The following is a 23,159-nucleotide window of genomic DNA, read 5'->3' as shown; positions in this document are numbered from 1 at the left end:
TTTATTACTTCTGCCCTGTCTACACTAAATTCCCACACTCTGTCAGCTAAAGCTATGAAAAGAAAAAAAAATACTTCGGAAATCAAGATCATCTGCTAATTTCACAAATGTACTAATTAATTAAAATCTGCGTAAAGATTTCAGTGAAAGCTACGCTGCAACTATTTATCTATGGAGCCAATTTCTGCAGAAACACTCGAGCACAGCGAAAAAACTCGACTAAACTCCGTTGAAGTCTACTCAATTTGCCAACCATATATGCATTTCAGTGCTCAGCATAGCATTGAAGAGCTTAGAAAAAGTTTCTGCTTTCTTGAATCTTGAATCGTTGTAACGATGTGCTTAGACGTGCATTGCATTATTGCCGTGGTGAGAATGGCTGGTAGCCAGTCAGATGCGAATAGTTCCGGTGCTTGTTAGTCAAGTTTTTTGGCAGCGCATCACAAGCTCTTTTGCCTTCTTAGCTTCATTTGTATGGCTTCTTATTTAAAATTCACATATGCAAGCAGACAGTGGGTAGTTGGCTGAAATGGTGGTTGTAGAGTGAGGATAAAGTTGTCTTGCTTTCTTTAATCATAACTCTTAGTCTGATTGAGAAGGTACTAGGATTACTTACAAAAAGGCACTTAGAATAATAGTTAATACACCTTATTTCTGGCGAAGACATGGAAGTCTGCAATGAATTGAAGTACTGACGATCGCTTTTCTGATATCGCAAAAAAAAGGACAGAGAGACTTTAGCGATACATTGGAAGATACGAGCTCACTGGACCAACATTAAGAACGAAATGAGTGAAATGTTAACATATATATCTAAATGCTTTCATAATGGATTAATGTTATATGGACCACGAACTAGCTCAACGCAGTCGAAACCTCAGCGTAATTCCAAAACTAAATCATAAAGTACTAAAGGCCAGCTGGGGATTCCGGAACGGTTAAGTAATCGAGGACTGTGCTTCACCAAAATTTCTTTCTCAAATAAGAAAACAAAAACACTGTGATAACTTATCGATTATCTTGCGATACTATTGTAAACCATTGATCTACGTGGACCGTGGGACAGCAGTCCTTCATTGGGGAGTTATTTCTCGATTGAACACATACTATATAGACAATTATTCAGTGGAATATATATATTTGATAGAAAATTTGGAGGGGAAACATACTACTTCGAAGACGAGATATAACTCAAGTGATCCTTATACAAAATGAGGATCTTAAATATGATTGATGTACAAAAGCTCTGAGTTTTAATCTGGGTCCAATCCGCTTATAGAGCCGATTGTAGGGTTTGTAGGGAAAGTAATAGAACTGAGTCGATTTAAAAAAAATTAGTGAACCGATCGTTATAATTCTTTAGACATTTTCAAAATAGACTCTCTCTGCGTTGATGCAACGCTGCCAGCGCGATTTCCAAGCATTGAAGGCGTCACAGAAGACATTCTCCGGAATAGCCTTCAGAGCTGAGGTGCATGCCGCTTGGCTCCGCTCTGTCGTCTCAAAATGCTTGCCTTTCATCGGCTTTTTAGGCAAGGAAACAAAAAAAGTCTGGGAAGCCACATCTGGGCAGTAGAGCGCTTGCGGAAGCTTTGGCATGCCGGCCTTTGTTAGGTAGCTGTACACAAGAAAGACGGTGTGAGCCGCTGTCATAGTGCGACTTCCAATCGGCTGCGATGTCTTGTCGGACCCGACTGAGCCTTCGTTTGAGTCTCTTGAGGACTTCCACGAAAAACTGGAGGAACAAGAGAAACAACTTCATCGTGGACGATACCTTTGATGTCAAAAGACATGAGCATTGTTTTCACTTTGAATTTGCTCATCGATCAGCGATCTCTTCGCGGCCCTGCAAAAAGGTTTGGTGCCACCGAAACACACCACTTCTTGCTAAAGCAAAATCTGGGTAAGCCTGCTTGATCATATCAAAAGTCTCTGTCGCAGATTTACCGAGTTTCACACAGAATTTAATCGTGTACTTCTGCTCTAACGAACGCTGCATTATCGGCTTGGACCACTCACAGAAACACGTCGCGCGAAAATGTTTGTCCTGACTCTCCAGGTACGCCCTTTACCGAATCGAGACGGTGCGCGCACGCTCCAAAATACAGTCACGCCGGAAGAAAATCAGTACTTTCCGGACAAACCCTGTACATCTTAGAGGTATGCCTAATGTGATATAAATCTGGTATCAGCCCGGTCGTGGAACGGACTTTCGTGGTAACATCTTAGATCTTAAGCAAGTTCAACCTACGTAAGACATATATAATATACTGGGATAGGCTAAGATTTTAGGTAAGATTTATCTTAAAAGGTGCGATTTCTTATTGTAGTAGACGGAACTCTCTTTTCTGTCCACTCAGGATCTATACCCCCAAAACCGACACTAATTTTAACCAGGATATATTTGGGCGGACGTTCAGTTTGAAAATAAATATTTTTGCTATCTGACACAACGTAACGGTATTTTTCTTGCTTTTCACGATTGTGATTTTAAGAACTTCTCTAGGCTCGAAATAAGTGAGACCATTATAACGAAAAGTATTTTAATACAAAGTTATAAAATCACTTATTTTCTGAGAATTTGAAGAGCCGACACTCAGCACTCGATGCTAATATCGCGCTATAAATGGAACACCAATCATTATCCAGCAAATTGATGCCTTCTCCTGGTGGCAAGCTCTCTACCACACCCACGGCATTCACTTAGCGCAACTTACGCAGCTTTTTATCTAAAAATTTTCAACTTTTCAATAGTAACATTATTAATTGAAATATTCCACAATTTATGAACAAGTAAACTTGAAGAGGATGATACTCGAACAAGTACAAACTTGCTTGTTATAGTCCACACGCCACACCCTGGCAAAGTAGCAATTTGAAATGTATGAAAATCTGCAAAAATCTTCAGATAAACTCCAACTGAGTAGCTTAAACTGAGATAAAAGTGCGGACTTTACGAACGAGAAGTGCACTTAAGGAATTTTTATATAAGGGAAATATCAAAATTCGGAATAACTGCATATTTATGCGCTACACTCGCTTCGCCAGCCATTTAGCTGGACAACAACAAAGCAGAAGAAATAGCAAAGATAATATGCACATACTTTGCCGCTGGAAAAGTTGCCAGCTTCAAACAACAAAAAACAACAAGAGGGGAATGAGGTAGTCCAGCAAAGTAAGCACGTATGCGTGTATGTGTGAGTGTGCGCTTGTGTTTTGTAAGCACAGACATAAGTACGCCCTTAAGCTGCTTGGGAGAACGACTTGGTAGCCTTGCAGCTGAATAAGAAATGAAAATGAAGAATGCGAGAGTGAGCTTAAAATTTTCAAATTACTTAACGTGAAATGTGGATGCGTGTGTGTGTGTTTGTGCAACGCATAAATGCTGCAGTATAAAGCAAATTTCTTAATTTAGAGTAACAATGCGGTAAACAAGTCAACTTAGGTGCACACGCACACTACGAAACATACCTCGAGATATACATATATATATATAAATTAATAATTCACTTATGCGCACATAGTGGCAACTGTAAAGCAGCAACACGCTTAAGAGCGAGCTACAAGCTGGTTATTGCAGTGGTTTTTGTTGTTGTGCCGTCTGCTATTTGCCTTGGCGCCATTGTTAGTCGTTTGGTTAGTTTGTTCGGCTCGGTTGGTTGAATTGTGGCTTTGCTGCCACAAGCTGCCAGCTGCCAGCTGCTCAAGCTGCTACAGCTGGTTTTGGTTTTAATGAGATCGCAGTTGAAATATTAAAATTACCTTAAAGCAATAAATGCTGTCGGAGTTAGTATTGGTGGTGGCGGTTGTGTTGGTGCTGTGGTGCTGCGGTGTGTGGCGTTGCGCGTTAAAGAGAAATGTATGCCTGCAAGTGTTCGGTGTGTCGGTATTGGTGTGCATGCTGCGCCACAAGTTTCAAGTAATCAGCCTGGCGGCGAGTCAATCAAATTATATAAGTCGCTGACAAACCCTCTTTACATAAGCAGCATGTATATATGCTTACGTAAATATATGTATGTCACAGCGCTTATGTTGCGGCTTATAAATCTAAGTGTATATATCATAGTATTTACTTAAGTAAGCCATTACGAATAAATAATTTATGGCAAACATTTTATAATAGAGTAAAAAAAAACATGCTGATGAAAAATTCAATGAGTCCATGAGTAACTAGTTGGTAACTAGTTGTAAATAATAAAGCAGTTTTTGAGAATAAGTTTTATGAAAAACAGTTTGCAATAATGTAGAATTGAACATTTATGAAAAAGCCAACTGGTCCATAAGTAAGTGGTTGGTAACTAGTTGTCAATAAGTAATTTCTTCTCATAATTTACGGTAAACATTTAATAACCATGCTACTCTAGTAATGAAAAAACTAACTAGTTCATAACTAAGTAGTCGGCAACTAGTAGATAACTAATCGTAAATATATAATTTACGAAAGTTATTTTACAGTAATTTAGAATAATATGATTTAGAGAAAGAAGAGAAAATGGACCATAATGAACTAGTTGGTAATTAGTTGGTAACTAGTTGTAAATAAACTAATCTAGCCTAATCTAATCAGATTTAAATGACTTTCCTGCTGGGAACACATTTGTAGCGTTCAGTCACAACGCGTACTTAACAAAAACTCCAAATTAACTGAACTCAAGAAAATTCCATCACATTTTTTCTTGCGTCCCTAGTACACATACATATATTTCCTTAGGCATGCGGTACTCCATTGGCGCTGGACTTAAGTTGTAAGCCGGAGGCTCGAACTTGTCGTTCAGTTGATTCAATATACCGAAAAGATTGGTGGATAGCTGCTACTTATAAAAACGGCCACAAAAAAAAATATACATATATATATATATATATATTTGTGTGTGAAAGTCACTTTCATGCAAATTAATAAAGTTTTAGTAATGCGCAGAAGAAGAAGAGGCAGAGCAAAGGCGCACAACGCAACTTAAGGGAGCAGAGAAGCAATATACAAAAGATTTGGTATAATTGCAACACACAACACACGCATTCAGCAGTAAGGGGTGTACAACGGTAAATCAAATAAAGTGCGCTCAAACTGTTGTCATGACAAGTAAGAAGAAGAAAATGAGGAAGACCGAGAAGAAACAAGGAAGAAACAGTAGCAGAAGACCTGTAGGCGCGCACAGCGGCAACAAATGAATTATCGCCTACAAAGGTGGACACCAACGAAGCAGCTAGGAGGGGGGTGATGGTGTGACTGGCTGTAATTTAGCGAGAAAGTAGCGAAGCGTATGAAGTGCGTGGTTGGCGACTCGTGCCTCGCCTTCAATAAATCAATCTCGAACAATTGGCCCAAAACCTGCCTAAGCAACTCTGTTGTGTACCTCTTGGCATGTACATATATGTATGCGTGAATGGGTGTGTGTGTTTGGGCATAGCAACAGTCAGCCAATAATTAATTGAGCCAATACTCGCCACAAAGATGAAACCTTGCTCATGTATGTATGACTTACTAACGAAGCTTTGTGCAGCGCTTCGGTGTGTTCAATTAGTAAAGTTCAACGTCTTAATTGTGTCAAATTTGATTGCAAAAGCTGCTGGTTCAACGTGAATACTTAAATTCTGAATAACAAATTGTTGCGCTTAAAGAAAAGGTATGCAGAGAGAATTGGATAGGAGACAAACACTACTAAGAAAAGTCTTAAAGAGTACGTTTCTCTGGGCCCATGGAAATTACACAACGTCTCAACTCCATTGGCCTAAACTTGGTTGGTTACGGGTTTAAATGTCTATGGTATCATACTTTTTATAATTTCTGCCTAGTCTAGATGACTAATAATCAAAGGTCTGCCTCCTTCGGGCACAAAAATCTATGTGCTAGCGCTTATTCTCTCCTATTTGCTTCTCATCACACATACTGTGTGAGGAATGGAGTGACCAACCAGTTTATGGCCGATCCAGTTATGAAAGGCTCGTAGTTTCGGCCTCGGCGTATCGCCACACTTTATTAAATTGGAGAATTTTATTAGAAAAACTTTCAAATGATGAAAAAGGTATCGAACTCAGATCCTACCGTAACTTAAAGTCATTTATATCTCTGACCAGCATACCACATTGGTCGACATAAGAAAACTTCAAATTAGTCATCTCTCGACGAACAAAAATCAAACTCTATAAGTCACTCAGTATTCCCGTTATGCTTATGGTGCAGAGACATGGAGGATGACAACATCTGATGAGTCGGTTCGCGAATACCGCATTCGATGGAACGGTGAGCTGTATGAGATATATGACGACATTGACATAGTTCAGCGAATTAGAAGACAGCGACTACCATGGCTAGGTCATGTCGTCCGAATGGACGAAAACACTTCAACTCTAAAAGTATTCGACGCAGTACCAGACGGGGGAAGCAGAGGAAGAGGAAGACATCCACACGGTTGGAAAGACCAGGTGGAGAAGGACCTGGCTTCGCTTGGAATCTCTAATTGGCGCCAAACACCGAAAAGGAAGAACGACTGGATTTACATTTTGAATGACTTCTTCGAAAATATGAACAGGAATAGACAGAATGGACGGGAATTCGACACAACAGAGAACTCTGAGAAGGCTTCGTCCAATTTCGTCTCGCTTTTTTGGTGGGTAACCTTGAAACTTAACATTAATTCGCTTGTAATAGGGTCAAAACCTCGGTAGATTGTTCCCTATATCTAAAAAGAAAAATTAACTCAATATTCCCGGTACAGTCGCGAGCATACTAAAATCCGTGGAACTTTCTCAAGTCACTATCAGTCTGAAGTGCTGCTGACCGACTTGTAATAAATTCGGTTGTCCTTTCAGTGGACTCAGCCGTATCTATATTCGAGAGCTTTGGGAAATTGACATCACTAACTGCAGCAGTTCTTCTAAGTTCTTACAGGTACTCTCCAGAAAAACTTAAGTGACGTTTATATTCGAGAATTTCCTCAAAAGATTGGCGTTTCCACCTCTTTTTTATCTTATAAGAAGTCAGGTAGTTTCTCAGAAAAATGTTCATAGACATTTGCTTCGGAGTCGCGGTTGAATGTAGTAATTTTAAATTGTAACTAAATTTCACTCATTTCACCGCAACTTCCGCATTTATTTAAATTTCCCCAACTAATTACTTTTCCGATATTTCCATGCCGATGCGCAAGCTGCGCCGTACCAAAGTTGGCCCTAACTACAGGTTCCCATACCAGCAAGTCAATTAATTCATTTGTATTTGTGGTTTATTCGTAATATTATTCTTTTCTTTTGTGGTTAGTCCTTTTTTTTTCTGGGGCTAATTTTTGCATTTTAATGTGTACAATTGTGGTTACAGGCGCAGGATGTCGCCCGGCGACCCACACGCTCCTTCATACATTTTTCGATTTTCGCCAGCGAGAATGAATACTGACAGCGAGAAGTCACCGACAATGGCAGACCAGGACAATAAAGTTGTAAACTGTGAATTGTATGGACAAAAATATATATATACATATAAAGGCCGCTATGTGTGTGACAGCCTGTCCGTGTGTGAGACAGGACATTAAAGTCAACGAAGAAAATCATGCAATAAATGGCTGAAGAAGAAGAAGCTGTCCGCGGGGCGAACTTTCGGCATGACGTACATCTCCCTCCCACCCTCTCACACACACACACGCCCACAAACAAAAGTTGCACGAATATTTTACAAATGTGTGTGTGTCGGCTGGGTTCGTGCAGCATCCTTTTGATTGCGGAAGAAGTTGGCTGGCTGCATGACTTGTGAACGCTTTGCCGCCATTGTTAAGTTCGCTGATTATTACCGTTGCTACCGCCGTTGCCACCGCCGTTGCCGCTGCAGCAGTCGCTGTTTGCTGCGCTTAAGCCAACAACTTTATTATGGTGTACGGCAATTGCACATTGCATGCAACATTAATAACACAAAGGCCACGCATCGTGAAAACGACTGCAGTTGAGCTCTTTATGGCTGCCGTTATAACGTTATTTGTTTGTTGGTAGGGCACGACAGTGCGGCTTATTGGTGGCACCACGAAAATAATACGTGCAGACAAGCCAAGTTCGCACTGCAATTTGGTGGATCCAAAATTAGTTTTTTTAATATTCAGAGATTACTGTTGTTGCTGTAGTTGAGCTTCGCTAAATTGTGTGCAGTTATTCGATGGTTTAAAGTTGGTCTCGACCTGTAAACCGTTGACCTAATCTCGAGGAAATAAAAATCAATGAATACGCAAGCTTGAAGCCTTAAAGAGTAGAGAGTAAAGCCCGATACCTGAAGAATCCATGCAGCACAGTGGACCCGTTATGTCTACAGCTGTTATTTTGTCTATTGTCTACTATAGAGATCTCCATGGGTACACCTTGGCAGTTGAAAATGGGTCGGTCTTTAATCGAAATCGGAAAGAAAAGATCGATCTCTATGGATCTATAATTTGCTGCATCTGGTTCTGAATGACATGACCTTGCACGATATCAAAGAAGTTCGTAAAAACACTACACTACACTTACATAGACGGCCTCATAGGAAAAGCTTAAAGAAGCACTGCGTTCAAGTTGGGGCTCGAATTCAAACTAATGCAATTCCTATCCAAATTGGAACTTACATTCCTCCAAATAGGTCACTCTGCATAAACTCTCGTGGGATGCCACACAGAAATTTTCAAATAAGCTCTTTTCTTAGTTTCCTAGTTTTTGATATGGACGAATAGCGCTACATCGATCAAAAGACCTGAGCACATTATAAATCTGTAAACGGACGAAAACACTCCAGCTCTGAAAATATTCGAAGCAGTACCCGCTGGGGGGAAGCAGAGTAAGAGGAAGACCTCCATTTTGTTGGAAAGACCAAGTGGAGAAGGGCCTGGCTTCGCTCGGAATCTCCAATTGGCGACACCTAGCGAAAAGAAGAAACTTCTGGCGCGCTGTGACCGCGTAAGCGGTGTCTACGCCAGTAAAGAAGAATAAGGAAGTAACTAATTCCGCTTTCAGTTAATTTGGCTGGCTGAAGAAATGAGAATCGGTTGAGTCAAAAATGAAGTGCTGAGTTGACTTGAACAATACATATCAGGCGAAGATTCTGGGTCTTCATACATGCGGACCACTTTTACCAGAGAAATAGCTTCAATGGGCACAGAAGCTCTTTAGAACTCGCTAAGATGTGCAAAAGACTGCATTCCCGCATGGGTACCAGAGAATATGTGTACCACTGAGCTCAGAAGCTCATTAGAACTTCCTCAGATATGCAGAAGACTTCAAAAGCTAAGAGCTCGTGAAGCCTTCGCCTTCTATACCATATAAAAGCCTTAAAAAGTTCGGAGACCGTCAAATGTAAGGCATCTACTGCGATGCTTTAATGCATATAGAGACATCGAGCCGACAGCAGCTACTTGTGAATGTCTTGTCCTGTCTTACTTTCTCGTTTTGCATTTATCTTCCACAGCAAAAGAATCAACGCAATAATAAACACGTTAAGACTCGTCTTTACAATGTAGCTATGCATTTGTTGCCATTAGATATAGAATAAAAGAAGTTATCTTCCGCATTACTAGACGCACCGCCGCACTATTTATCACTTCAAGTGACCCAATTCCCTAATGCACAATTTGCAACTCGTTGGCTCAGACAATTACACGCTTTCATTCTCTCTTGTAGTGGCGAAATGGAGTGTGCAACGAATTCAACACCATTTGCTGTCAGTCTTCTTCGCTGCCTCTTAAGCATCCTCTTGCACGCTCTTCACTACTTCACCAAACCATTTGTGTATTCCAGCCGTATTTCGCTAGAATTTACTTCCTCAACGTGTCTCTTGGCTTGAGCGCTTTCCGCTTTCCGCTTGAATATATAGATACATATATACATATAAATATATATTTTTTTTTGCTTTGTCTTGCATATTTTTCCACTCATTCGTCAAACATTTACTTGTATTCCACTGTTCGCCTTTACAACTTTATTCAACGCACACTCGGTGCTTTGTTACCGCCGTTTTGGACGCCCGCTCGGCCGGCCACTTTCCTTCTTTCGTGGCTTTTGTGGCTCTCGGGGTACTCAAGGCTTTCATGTGGCTGCCGCTGTGACTGTTGCTGGTTTTATAGCTGAGTACAAGTCCGACTCCAGTGGCTTCACTCCTTAAACCAACATCCCGCTACTTTTCCACAAATTCTGTACTCTTTCTTGTGGAATTGTTGGGAGTCCATACTCTGCCCATTCTCTTCTCATACTTGGCTCCTCATCCCCCCAACCATCATCATTTGTTGTGCAACATTTCCGCTTGCATTTCCAGCTATTTCCGTTGCTCGTTGCTTTTAATCGCTTTGCCGTGCGCGCGTCGTCGGAAGCAGCTGCAGCAAAGCCAAACAACGGAGTCATTGTCGTCCCAACTGGCAACCGCACACACGCAGAAACATACACACGCGGGCCACAAAGTGCTGCGCGGCTTCATGCATTGGTTCAAAGTTTACGGTTCTTTTGTTCGCGCATACCGTCGACCCATCGTCCAACCTTTAGCGACCGATGCGCCAACCTTCGATGCGCGCTAATGGCCTATAGAGGCCGTTGTGGCATGTGTGGCTGCCTGGTTGGCGTGCATTGTTCGACAGCTGCGCCTATTTTATATGGCCCACTATTTAGTCGCGCCCTCTGCCATGCTCATTATAAGCGCGTAACTTCTCTTCACCACCCTCCCAGCTTTCCACACTCTCCTTTTCTTGCGACCTCAACTTTTACTTTTTATTTTGTGAGCCAACTGCAGCTCATAACGGCTTTTGTTTGCATCATTTGCATTCTGTTATTGCATTGTAATTTTTTGTTGTTGCACGCTGCACAGCATTTTTCGCATAATTTTCGGGTCATAAAAACACAGCGCCATCTGCAGTCAGTGTGTGCAACGCCTCCTGCATAGGTCCACGGCAGCGGCAACAGGAGTGGCAGACACACACACACACTCATTTCAATCTGAACGGCAAAACATATTACGCCTTTTTTGTTTTTTTTTTTGTTGCATGTTTTTGTGTCCATAACCAGCTGATGCTTCCGCGATTTCTTTTTGGCGCTTTTTTCCTTTTCCATATTTTCTGCTCTTTCTTTTCCCATTCGTAATTACAAATTGCTGTGAATATAAAATTTTTTCGTTGCGACACCAATTTGCTTAAATTAAAATCGGATTCGTGTGGGTCCGTAGTCAAGCAAATCACATATGTACATCCACCCACCCGACCACACAACAATAAAAAATCAATAACTGGTATTATCTCGGTAATTAAATAATTATTTTACGCTTTGCTTCGTTTACGTCCATTTTTATGGCAACGCAGGCGGATGGAGTAAAAATAAGAGTTTTTTTAGAGACTGGAAAAATTAAACTTAATTTTATGTTTCTTTAAATAAATAGGTCATAGGAAAAGGGGGTGCAAAGCAATCTAGAAGTAGTTTGAAGCAGAAATCAAATAGAAACTGAATAAGAAAAGTCGGCATAGCCACGCCTGATCTATTGTGTTTCAATGAGTAGCTATAGAGCGAGCAACTCAGTGAAACGCATCGACATCGACCTTAATCTTAAAGAAACCTCAACCAACTCTTATCAAATAGTTTACATCATGGCTACACCAGACCTTTAATTTAGTCTGCGGACTCGTTGGGTACACACTGCTACTTAAAGCTTAGAATACTCGATACTGATATTATTCTCTGGTTTTGGTTATGTTTGAGAAACAGTTGATGTCGAAGCATGGCAAAGCAGGTCGGTTGTAATTTTTTTCTTATAGTTCAACGACCCAAAAAGCACTAAGTTCTGCCTAATTTCTCGAAATCAATTTCGCCTTGGTTTTAAAGGAAATAATAAAAGCTATATTTTTATAATCAGTCTGAAAAATTTGTTATAATACCAGGTATTTTATATATTCTAAATTTTGAGTTTCCCTACTCGATGACGATGGAGCGGACGTTCCATTGCCCGTCTATAAAGAAGTTCGAATAGCAATAACCTGTCTGAAGAACAGCAAAGCGGCGAGGGCCGATGGATTGCCGACCGAGCTATACAAATACGGTGGCGAACAACTGATAAGGAGCATGCATCAGATGCTTTGTAGAATATGGTCGAACGAAAGCATACCAAACGATTGGGATTTAAGTGTGCTATGCTCAATCCACATAAAGGGAGACCCCACAATCTACGCCAACTAATGTGGCAAAAGCCTCCCCAACATTGGAAATCAACAACTGAGGAAAAGACCCGAGAAAAGTGGATCGACACACACCAGCTCTTCGTCGATTTCAAAGCTGCTTTTAATAGAACGATAGGCGCTGCCTTTATGCCGCGATGTCTGGATCGGGAAGGACCTCCCCGAGCCGTTAGATACCAAATGAGGTTTCAGACAAGGTGATTCTCTTTCGTGCGACTTCTTCAATCTACTACTGGAGAAAATAATTCGAGCTGCAGAGCTGAACAGAGAAGGTACAATCTTCTATAAGAATGCACAGCTGCTAGCGTATGCCGATGATATTGATATCATTGGCCTCAACAACCGCGCCGTTAGTTCTGGTATGTCCAGAATGGATAAGGAAGCGAAGCAAATGGGTCTGGTAGTGAACGAGGGCAGGCGAAATATCTCCTGTCATCAAACAAACAGTCATCGCACTCGCGACTTGACTTCCACGTCACTGTTGACAGTTACAACTTCGAAGTCGAAGATCATTTCGTCTATCTTGGAACCAGCATCAACACCAACAGCAATGTCAGCTTGGAAATCCAACGTAGGATAACTCTTGCCATCAAGTGCTATTTCGGACTGAGTAGGCAATTGAGAAGCAAAGTCCTCTCTCGACGAACAAAAACCCAACTCTATAAGTCACTCATAATTCCCGTCCTGCTATATGGTGCAGAGGCTTGGACGAAGTTAACAACTGATGAGTCGACGTTGCGAGTTTTCGAAAGAAAAGTTCTGCGAAAGATTTAGAGCTGTACGAGATATACGACGATATTGACATAGTTCAGCGAATCAAGAGACATCGGCTGCGCTAGCTAGGTCATGTTGTCCGAATGGACGAAAACACTCCAGCTCTGAAAGTATTCGATGCAGTACCCGACGGGGAAAGCAGAGGAAGAGGAAGACCTCTACTCCTTTGGAAGGACCAAGTGGAGAAGGACCTGGCTACACATGACTGCTCTACTCACTTTCTTTCCACTTCACTAAATATCACTTAAAATATCAAATGTGGGTGTGGTATCTATCAATTTCGAGTGACTAACTAATCGATTTCAACCATGTTGACTTATTTCTGTTTCTCACCTCAACATCGCCACCTTTACACATTTATTTTGTAAATTTAATAAATTGAAAAAGTCAATGCTTTTAATTAATTTTTCTTACAAACTTCCGAAAGCTACAAAACTGTTAACCAATAAAGTTCAACAAAGTGAAAAAATTGTAAATCGAAGTGCACAAAGCCGAAGATGGTGTCAGAATTAAAAATTGCAATCGCCAGCAACAAAGCGCTAACCGAAACACACCCGTCCATCCGCCATTTTCAATTTCACACTAAACTCTCTTTCACAAAATATGCTCAGCAATATATGGAACAGTATGCAGGTTGGTAGGTTTGTAGGTGTATGCATTATTGGACAAAGTCGAACTTGACTGATTTTTAATTTAGAACATTTTTGGCAATCAACGACCGTAAAAAGCATAGTCAAACCCACAAAAGTTCGAGCGAAAGCAAAAAGTCCGAAACCAAATCACAACGTTTGTGGCAGTCAGTGAATCGTGGTCAGCCAGTCAGTCAGTCAGTCAGCCGGGCATTCAGTGTTAGCATGATAGGTGAGCACAAAAGAGAAAAACAAAAAAAATGTGCTGGAAAAGAGTTGGTTTGACACAAAACCATATCTACAGCAATAGTAGCAACACAGCGTGGGGTCCACAGATTTTGATGTTGCTTCCTTCTTGTCTGTTTTATGCTTTTGTTGTTATAGGTTTTTTTTTTTTGGTAGTAACAGTTGTTGCTGACGATTTTGTGGTTTAGTCCAAAAGCAATTGAGCCGGACAAACGAGAAAGCAATTTGAGCCATCAAAATAGACGCATATGTGTTCCCCATACAGAATCATAAAGTAATGGTGGATGTTAGAAAGTTTTCACATCCCAGCACTAAATCACAATGAATCCGTTAGAGAATAATATTAGCCCTTCAAGAGCAAACGAATTTTCGAGCTTTAAAGAGATGCTGGAAGCATAATATATCAGCGACAAAACCGCGACTACATCGTTACTGTAGTCCGCAAAGCTTCGGCATTTCCCGAGCTTTCATGAGTCCACGAACTTGGAGGTAGTGGGAGTTTGGTGCGCGAAGATGGTAAACAAGTCCCTTTTGAATCATTGTAGAAAAGTTATACCAGTTGTGGATATATCTTAAGTTAAAGATCGGTTTAAATTTCCGTGTTCCCTGCCTTCGAAAGGAAACCTTTGCAACCTACCTTATCACACCCGTTTTTTTGGAATCACATTTCTGACGATTGACCAAATTTTCCCAACTGCTAAAGAGGTATGCAATTTATTTTCACATTGTGCTCAACATGGTTACACGCACTAAAATCCGCACACGTTTGACTTTTATGCAATTTTTCATGCACAAGGTGAGACCTTACTTACACTCCTTAAAAATGAATGAACAAATACGTAAGGAAGAGCTGAGTACGAACGATATTAAAACTTAAGCGAAAGACGGTGGAAATATTACGAGAAGTCCGCAATACTTTATACGGAAGTTATGGGAAGCTATAGTACCTTTTTTCAATTTTTCCGCGGAAGCAAATGGTGGTCAACTCCGGTTCGACGGTCCGAAAGGTTTTGCGATGTTTGTGGTCGGATTGTCATGAGATGTTCCCCTACGGTTAAACTCTTAATACGGATCTGTACTCGTACTGTCAATAATTGGACCAACTGAAGAAAGAAATGCTCAGAATCTACCAGTTGTAGCCAAAAGCAGATGAATTGTGTTCGGTGAGTTTTTTTGTTCGGAAGCAAATGGCGGTCATCCCCGGTTCGACGGTCCGAAATCGGATTATCAGGGAATAATCTGCTATGAACTGTTTCCGCATGGTCAAATTCTTAATTCGGATCTGTACTGTCAATAATTAGACCATCTGAGCAAAGTAATAGCTCCGAATCGGGTAGTTTTAGCCAATATGAGACGAATTGTGTTCAATGAGAAAAACGCCTAGCCATACACATCGATAGCGACTCCACAGTGACTCTGAAAGCGTGGTTGACTATGTATCTATTTTATAGTCTGGACCAGACACGAAGTGATTACTTATACCTTTTCCTTCTATTTTTGCTGGTAGAACTCGACTGAACTAGTTTTTTTCGAATGAGAGTTTCTATAATTATGAATTTGTTGAACAAAAGGGTGCAGTTTTGAGCTAAATGGGATCAAGACGTCAATTAAACCTTTAATTTAATGCAAAACATTTTTTTTTTTACTAGCCCATACAAACGTATAGCCTAAGTTTTAGGCAAATAACCGTTAGTTGAACAAAGGCGCCATACTAGGTGACACATGTTTTATGGGTATAAAAGGGAAAAGTTGGAAAAAAATCACGAACTAAAACTTTCTGGGTGGCATGTAAATTTGCCGAAAGAAATCAAGCAACGACTTTTTTCCAATTGCCAGCAGCTACAGGCGAGAAAAAAGTTGCAAAGAAGCATAGAAAGTGCAGAACAGCAGACGGAATATAAGAATTTGCGAATAAAGCAGAATCGGAATGTGCGCGAAAACTTTGTCCGTGCGCCATTGTCGTGTGCATACATAAATCAATTGAAAAGTCTTAATGAATTATTTATGAAACAAAACGCTTGCAAAGCACACACTCAATCACACACACACGCACACACACATATATACACAAACGAAGACACATATGCTCACCATGTGTGCGGCGAACCACAAATAAACTGCGGAAGATGCCGCAATCAAGTTGGATAATATTTCTCTTGAAAGGAAGCTGCGCACTGCAGAGGAAGGGCAGTGGGCGTTGGTTGAAAGGTTTTTTCTTTGGTTTGGTGTTGCTGGCTAGTAGATGGTGTGAGGTCCTTTGTGGCAATCGGCTTGCGAAACTTTCTCAATACAAATAATAAAAAAAGGTGCGCACTGGCGCTGATGTAAAGCTCTAGAGTTCCATAAAGTGGCATGGAAGGTGTGACAGTTGGTTAACCAGCGAAGGGAAAGGAAACTTCAGGGGGAGTAAATATATTTTGGCATGAGGAATGCGCGAAGTTCAGAGTCAAGTTCAAGTTGACTTTATTTAAACAAACGGAAACCCAAAAAAAAAAGGAATAAAAGGGGAAATAAACAAAGGTGTCAAGGCGGTAAATATTGATAAATCCCTTTAAAAGTCTCGATGATTTGAACTTCCTATAAGAAGATTAGTCAAAAAATAAAACATAAACGTTTTCGGGGATGGTTATGATGTGTTGGATATAGTGGAAATACTAGGGCATTACTTCAAATATTTATAAAATCAAACAAGAACTTTGGAACTGAACAAAAAAGGTGATAAAAGAGATGCCATTCAAGCTATGAAGCTATAGGTTTGAATACTATAGATAGAAACATAAGTTGGTATATGTATTTGCATGAATATAAGATTCATTATATCTTAGCCAAACATCGAACATCGGACTCATTATTACAGAATTAAAGAGGTATAGTTACAGGCGAACATAAGATCAAATTCAACTGAATATAACGTAGAAATAACACAGAAATACTTCGATTTTCCCTCAGTTATGTTTCAAGCACATTTTAACTTAAATTTTGTACCACGGTTATTAGCTCTTAAACGCCATGCTAAATTATATATTTATAGCCTAAATGTAGGCAATGTGAACTCGAGTCGTACCTTTTAGTCTATATTAAGGCGCACTTCTTTTATGAAACTACCCAAAAATGCATATTTCGGCACTAAAACTTTTAGAAGTCGTTATTCAGAAAAATTGCCATAACTAAAAGTAGAGTCAACCAGCTATTTGCACCGAACTGCCAGCCAGCTCAAGTACTTCAATAGCACATTTAGTGTATTTTTGTAAATTAATTGGTATTGAGCATTGGTTTCCCCCAAACCTATGAGCTTTTGCCGCACTAGATTGAAGTCACTACGCTACACGCCGCAACGCGCAGCCAAGTTTTGGCCGCAAATCCCATGCATACCGTAATAAATTATATTGAGTTATGGCTTGGCGCCGCGAAATAAGTGTTTTGGGCGCTGGAAGCGAAACTAGTTTTCGTGAAAGTATATATATTTAGTAGAACAAATACATAAGGATGAGGAGAGTACATATAAATACACTTTATTAGCTATGCAGGATGCGCCTTATGTGTAAAAACCTTAGTGGTTGTTGGCGAAACTTTAATTTGAAGCAAGGATGATGAATCTAGTTTTTTAAATCATTTTTAGTTTAGATTTTATTATCATTTCCTTCTACCTTCAAATAATTGGCATCAGTATATTTTTCAAAACAAGGACACACGCTCGATTGAGGCAATTAGAAAAAAAGAGCCCCGTCGGAAATTGAAGAGAAAATAATAAGGAATAGGAAAGGTTAGGAATGGTTTATCTCGAGTTCCGGCGAAACGACAAGTCATATGCAGAAAACTTGTTTGGCAAAGTTGTAGGTAATGAAAGCATCTACAACTTCTGTTTATAGACTTTTTTCATATAACCTCAAAATTTATATGAAAGATTTATATAAGCAATTTTTTGGGTTTTTTACTTTTATCTTATACAAAAAATTAATTTTCTTCACGAAATTTGTGGTAAACTTATTTTTCTATTTCCTAAACATACTCTTTTGTTTTATTTAAAATATTTATCTATCTCAATGTCAAAATATAATTTTTTTTTTTAAGTCAGTAGAAGAATATTCGATAATTATGCTGTCGAAAAGTCGACAACTCCATATTATCAGTAACGAAATCAAGATACATACATACATGTGTTTGTCAGAAATTAACAAAAAAAAAAGATATTTTAATTATTAAAAAAGTCGATATTTTTTGTTTTCGAAAAAATCGATAAATCGATAAAATCAGCAACGAAATCAGGATTAAAGTGTTCATTTTAATTTTGGAAAAAATAGACGATAGTGTTATTATAATATCGAATAAATGTCGAAAAATCGATAGCCCTATATTATCAATAACGAAATCAAGATGCTTATGTTTATATGAAATTTTAATGAAAATAATTGTTAGTATAATCGAAAAATCGATTAATTTTATTATAGAAAAAATCGATAACACGTTAAAGTATCACAAGTATCGAAATAAAAATTAATGTGTTTATTTCAAATTTGAAAAGAAATTTTAGAGAGTTTTATTATAAAAAATCGATTAATTTTACTATCGAAAAAAACGATAACACGATAATAACAGTATCGAAACAAAGGTGAAAGTGTTCATTTCAAATTTGAAAGAAAATATTCGATAGTTTTATTATCGAAAAATCGATTAATTTTACTATCGAAAAAATCGATAATACGATAACAGTATCGAAATAAAGATTAATGTGTTTGTTTTAAATTTGAAAGAAAATATTAAAGAGTTTTTTTATCGAAAAAAATCTTAATATCGATAATGAAAATATGAAAATATTTTGTGCTTTGAAATCTGGCAGGTAAACTTTCGCGCAGTTTAAAATCGATCAAATTTTTCCCCTTCATTATTCGTAATTCATAATTTAGTGGGAAAATTAAGCTTCGAGGTAAACTTCTTACAATCTAAAATATGATATGTACATATGTATGAAACACTGAAGCAGTTACATATATGAAGAATGATTTGTGTTAGATAAAATCAATGTACAGTACATATATTTTTGTAAGTAATATAAGTATGTGTTGCACTCACCAGTGGCATGTAGCGTTAGCAGACCGACAAGTATTGTGAAAATATTACCAAACAGCGTTGCTGTTGTTGTTGTCGTTGCTCTGCTTCTAACTAATTTTATTTGTGTTGGTTTATCGCGCTTTGTCGATTTTGCTGGTTGAATTGCTTTTTTCGCTTTTCTTGCTGATGCTGCTGCTGCTGTTTTCACCATCACTGTTAATGCGCTTGTCAACGCGATTGTACTTCGACACTTGGATTTACGCACAATGACACACGACACAACATGAGGCTGCTGCGCTGATATATTTTTTCTCGTTTCTACACACACGGATTTTGTTGTTGTTGCTTTCGCATCGTCTTGCTTGGCAGACAGCGCACGAGTAGTTGACATTTTTGTGGCTACAACGGAGACAACCGAACAATGCGCGTTGCAATTGGGTTCACTTTTTGTGGTTGTTATTGCTGTTGCTGGCGCTGATGCAATAACGTTTGTTGCTGCTGCTGCAGTGATCGTATTTATTACGGTAGCTGTTGTTGTTGGACATGTGCTTGCCACACATCCAATTAAATTTCGCCAACTTCGATGTTGCAAGTAGTTTGCTTTGGCAGCTGGTCGCTGTAGTGCCGCAGCAGTTGTTGTTAGTTGAAGGCAGTGTTGTTGTTGCTGTTGTTGTGGCAGCTGCTTATTTCGGAACTCACGTGTGATAAGCTGTTGTTCTAACGGTACACCAGCGGGTTTGCCGCGGCTACGGACACGCAGTATTTGTGCGCTGTCAACTTGCAACCCAGTTTGGAGCTCTAGTTGTTGTTGTTGATGCAGGCATGCTAACGGTGTTGGCTGTCGTACAGCCGTCGTTGTTGCTAGTTTGTGCACTTTTATCGGGCGCTCACATTTCACCAATTTCGACAACGGCCTTATTACTGTTGTTGTTGTTGCTGTTGCTCTTGCTCTACGCAAGCCCAATAGCGCTTTTGGTGCTGCGCTGCTTTCCAGTGCCATACTGGCAGCCGCTACTGCGCTTGTTATTGTTCTTGCTCGCAGGCAATTACTGTTACGCGCTGGCAACACAGCGCTGTCGTTGTAATCCGCAAGCAACAAGCGCGCCGCCATTGCTGAGCTCCTGCAATTGCTTGTAGCCATGCTACTGATTATGCGTTTTCTTAATTTTCGCTTTTCAATAGCACCGCGTGTAGTTGTTGCATGCATTGCACGTGCTGTTCGTGCCATCCGCGCTTGCTTATTACAACGTTGTATGCCATTGTTGTTGTTGTTCTTGTATGCATTTCTCATTGCTCCGCCTCCCTTTCTGCGTCGCCTACGTCGACGACACGCTTGCCAACGCCGTAAGTGTCGTACTAACGCGGGTTTGGCGCCACCATCAGACATAGCGCCTAAGAGTATGCTACATGTATTCTTTTCAACGCTGCTGGCCCGCAGTTGGTGGCAAGTGGCGCAAGTAAAGTGGGGTTTCCGTGTTGAGCCTTCTTCGGCAGGGTTGTGGTGATTGTTGTTTTCGCTACAACAACACATTTTATCGCTGTTTGGCGTCGCGGGCACCATGGCCGGCCCCGCCTGTAGCAACATTGCACGGATAGTAATTTGAAATGTTCGCTTCTTCACCTTTCGTGGTGCATGTGTTGGATTTTTTTCTGTCCGTCTCACTTTTGGCTCTTGCAGTCGCAACCACCTACATTACACCTCGTAGTTACCTCCAGTAATGCTTTGTTTGCCACAATAACACTATTGATATTTAATTTGCTGCCTCTCTTGTGCCATTTTGCTGCACTTGCCACGTCTTTTCTAGCAAATAGTTGCCAGAAGCTTTTTTATTAATTTTTACTTTATTTTTTTTTGTTTGTTTTTTCTTACTGTTTTCTTTCACGTCCGCACTTTATTTAACTTTTCACCGCCTGCTGCATTGCATTAGAACAACAAATGTTTATCAATTACTAATTTTTTTCTTCTCCTTCCCACTCTGGCTTTCACTTTGCTCCACCTTTGCAGCTTTTTGCTGCCGCCGGCTGCTCGTAAACTTCATTATTTGTATTTTATTTACTTTCTAAGTTTAATTTTTTGCAAGTTTTCTTTAATTTCTTTTTTTCTGTATTCCACTGCGTTTCTTTTCCATTACTCTTCCCCTTCGCTTCCCCACACTTCACTTCACACTTGCGAATCGTCAATAATTTACTGACACACACTAGTTTTATTGCATTTATTCATTGTTGTTTTTGTTTTATTTTTAAAGTTTTCTTTTGTTGTTTCCCTTCCATTTACTGTTCTTGCTTCTTTATATCATTACATGCACTTGACTTCGCTTCGCTGCACAGTGCTTTTATTCCATTTATTTGCTTTGTATGGAGGGGTTACGTATACGCCCCGGCGCTTAATGTATTGTATGCAATGTGTAGGTGTGTGTTGCTTTCTTGTATTTATCAGTTAGTCAGTCAGTGAGCGCTTAACTTTTTGTATGTTTTCTTGCACTTTTTTGTCTTAATATGCTTTTAACAGTGTTGCACATAAGTAAACGGACATGGAAGCTAAAAGTGTAAACTTTACAGTAACTTTGCTTTTAGAGCATTTTTTATTTTTGTTTTACAAAAAATTCAGGTTATATTTTTGGAATTTTTTAGTATTGTTCATACTTTGCTTACTATTTTAATGGAATTTTTTAAAAATATTTTTATTTACAATTCAATAATAAATTTACACATATTTTATATTTATTATATTGAATATTTTTTTGAAATCATATAATATTTTTTTATTAAATCAAATTTTTAGTTGTTTTTATTCTATTTATTTTTTTTTTTAATTTTTATTTATTTATTTTATTTTATTTAATTTATTATTTTTCACAATTGTTTTTTATATTTTATTTTCCTCATAAATTAATTATGATAATTTTTTATTTTTTATTTTTCGCGTTTATTACTCAACTTTTTTAAAATAGTTTTCCGTTCACTTTGCAACTTTGACATACTTAACTTTTCACACCTCTCATTTTTGTTCTTTTCTACTTATCTCCTCAATATTTACCTTCGCTCTCCGCTTAAGACGCACTTTCAGCAAATTTGTTGCTTTTACCGTTTTTTAGACGAAAGCACTTCGTGTGTGCGACTTAACGTTAATACGGATTCCCCGCTCCTCCATCTGAAAGTAAAAAAGAAAAAAAAATTACTGATTAATTAAAGACTTTTGAACTGAAGAAGACTTTCACGAAGTTGTATAATCTTGACATGAATGGCTTAGTGCAATCAATTGATATTATTGAAGAGAAGAGTAACGCTTGTGGATTGAAAGGAAACTTATTTTATGGCTTTAATTAAATACTCAACGTGACGAGTTGCGTTGATATTCGAATGTTTGGCTGTCTGGCCAACCGTTTGTAATTTTTTGTAAAATTTTATTTCGGAGTCTCAAAATTATACATTGTGAGAAATTATGGTCTGTGCCACCGGAGTTTAAACCCCCTATTTTATTGCAAATATATTGTATTCCAGTTCATATATGCGCTATATAATGTCTTAAAAATAAAACAAAGAAATTTATACGAATTTTATTGCACAGAAAAAAATACCTGGCAACACTATGCCGTTTAAATTGTAATTTTTTATTTGATTTTTTGAATTTTCTAAAAGAAAGCATTTTCAGTTTAAATATTTGGAATCTTCGTTTATTAAAAAAGTTAAAAAATCGAGATACGTGGCAGCGCTGAAAAAATTATTCAACGGCCTTTTTTTAGACCTTATAGCAATAATCTACGTTATATATGTATGTATATTCACAAAAAAATTGCTATGTAATTTGCTCTTATTACATACTTTTAAAGTATAATATGGAAATGGGGTTACCAGATATTAAAAACTTTCTGCTTTAGGTATGTTTAAAATTATATATTTATAAAATATGTATTTTTTTTAGAAACGTGGCGAAGTCAGATGGAAGTTCGCAAATTTCTTTAAAAAGTGTGGCAACCTCATTCTCAAAATTCACTATATTTAAAATGAAAAAAATATGTTTTCAATAATGTCTACTTTTTTGAAGAGGTAATTTATTTATTAAAACAAAAATATGGAACTTTAAAAAATTTGTAGATATAAACGGCGGTTTGGTAAGCAGTCTTTTAGGCGACATACATATTATTTCATTTAATTTAGAGTGCACACAATTACTTCTCATACGATCTATAAAATAGTATTTGCAAATTTAATTATCCAATCATTAATTCAATTATAAATGTATCGCTAATAATTATCAACATTAATTTATCGATAAAGTTCAATCTAAACGTATCCTACTAATATTTTG

The 23,159-nt window shown here is 38.6% G+C and overlaps 1 protein-coding gene across 1 annotated transcript in view; it reads right to left on the bottom strand.

Annotated features, from left to right (window-relative positions):
* The window catches only part of LOC120767890, a 172,750-nt gene that overhangs the window by 120,953 nt on the left and 28,638 nt on the right, over positions 1 to 23,159 (bottom strand). The window contains exons 2-3 of the mRNA XM_040094216.1: positions 21,888 to 22,001; positions 18,872 to 21,388 (exon numbers count right to left, since the gene is read on the bottom strand). Coding sequence (XP_039950150.1) covers positions 18,872 to 20,435 — 1,564 coding nt within the window. The 5' untranslated portion in view covers positions 20,436 to 21,388; positions 21,888 to 22,001. The remainder of the gene's footprint in view (positions 1 to 18,871; positions 21,389 to 21,887; positions 22,002 to 23,159) is intronic.

This window comes from Bactrocera tryoni, chromosome 2 (assembly GCF_016617805.1).
Source record: "Bactrocera tryoni isolate S06 chromosome 2, CSIRO_BtryS06_freeze2, whole genome shotgun sequence".
Lineage (NCBI taxonomy): Eukaryota > Metazoa > Arthropoda > Insecta > Diptera > Tephritidae > Bactrocera > Bactrocera tryoni.
Note: the sequence above shows the minus strand (reverse complement) of the source record. Positions and strands in the feature narration are given on the sequence as shown.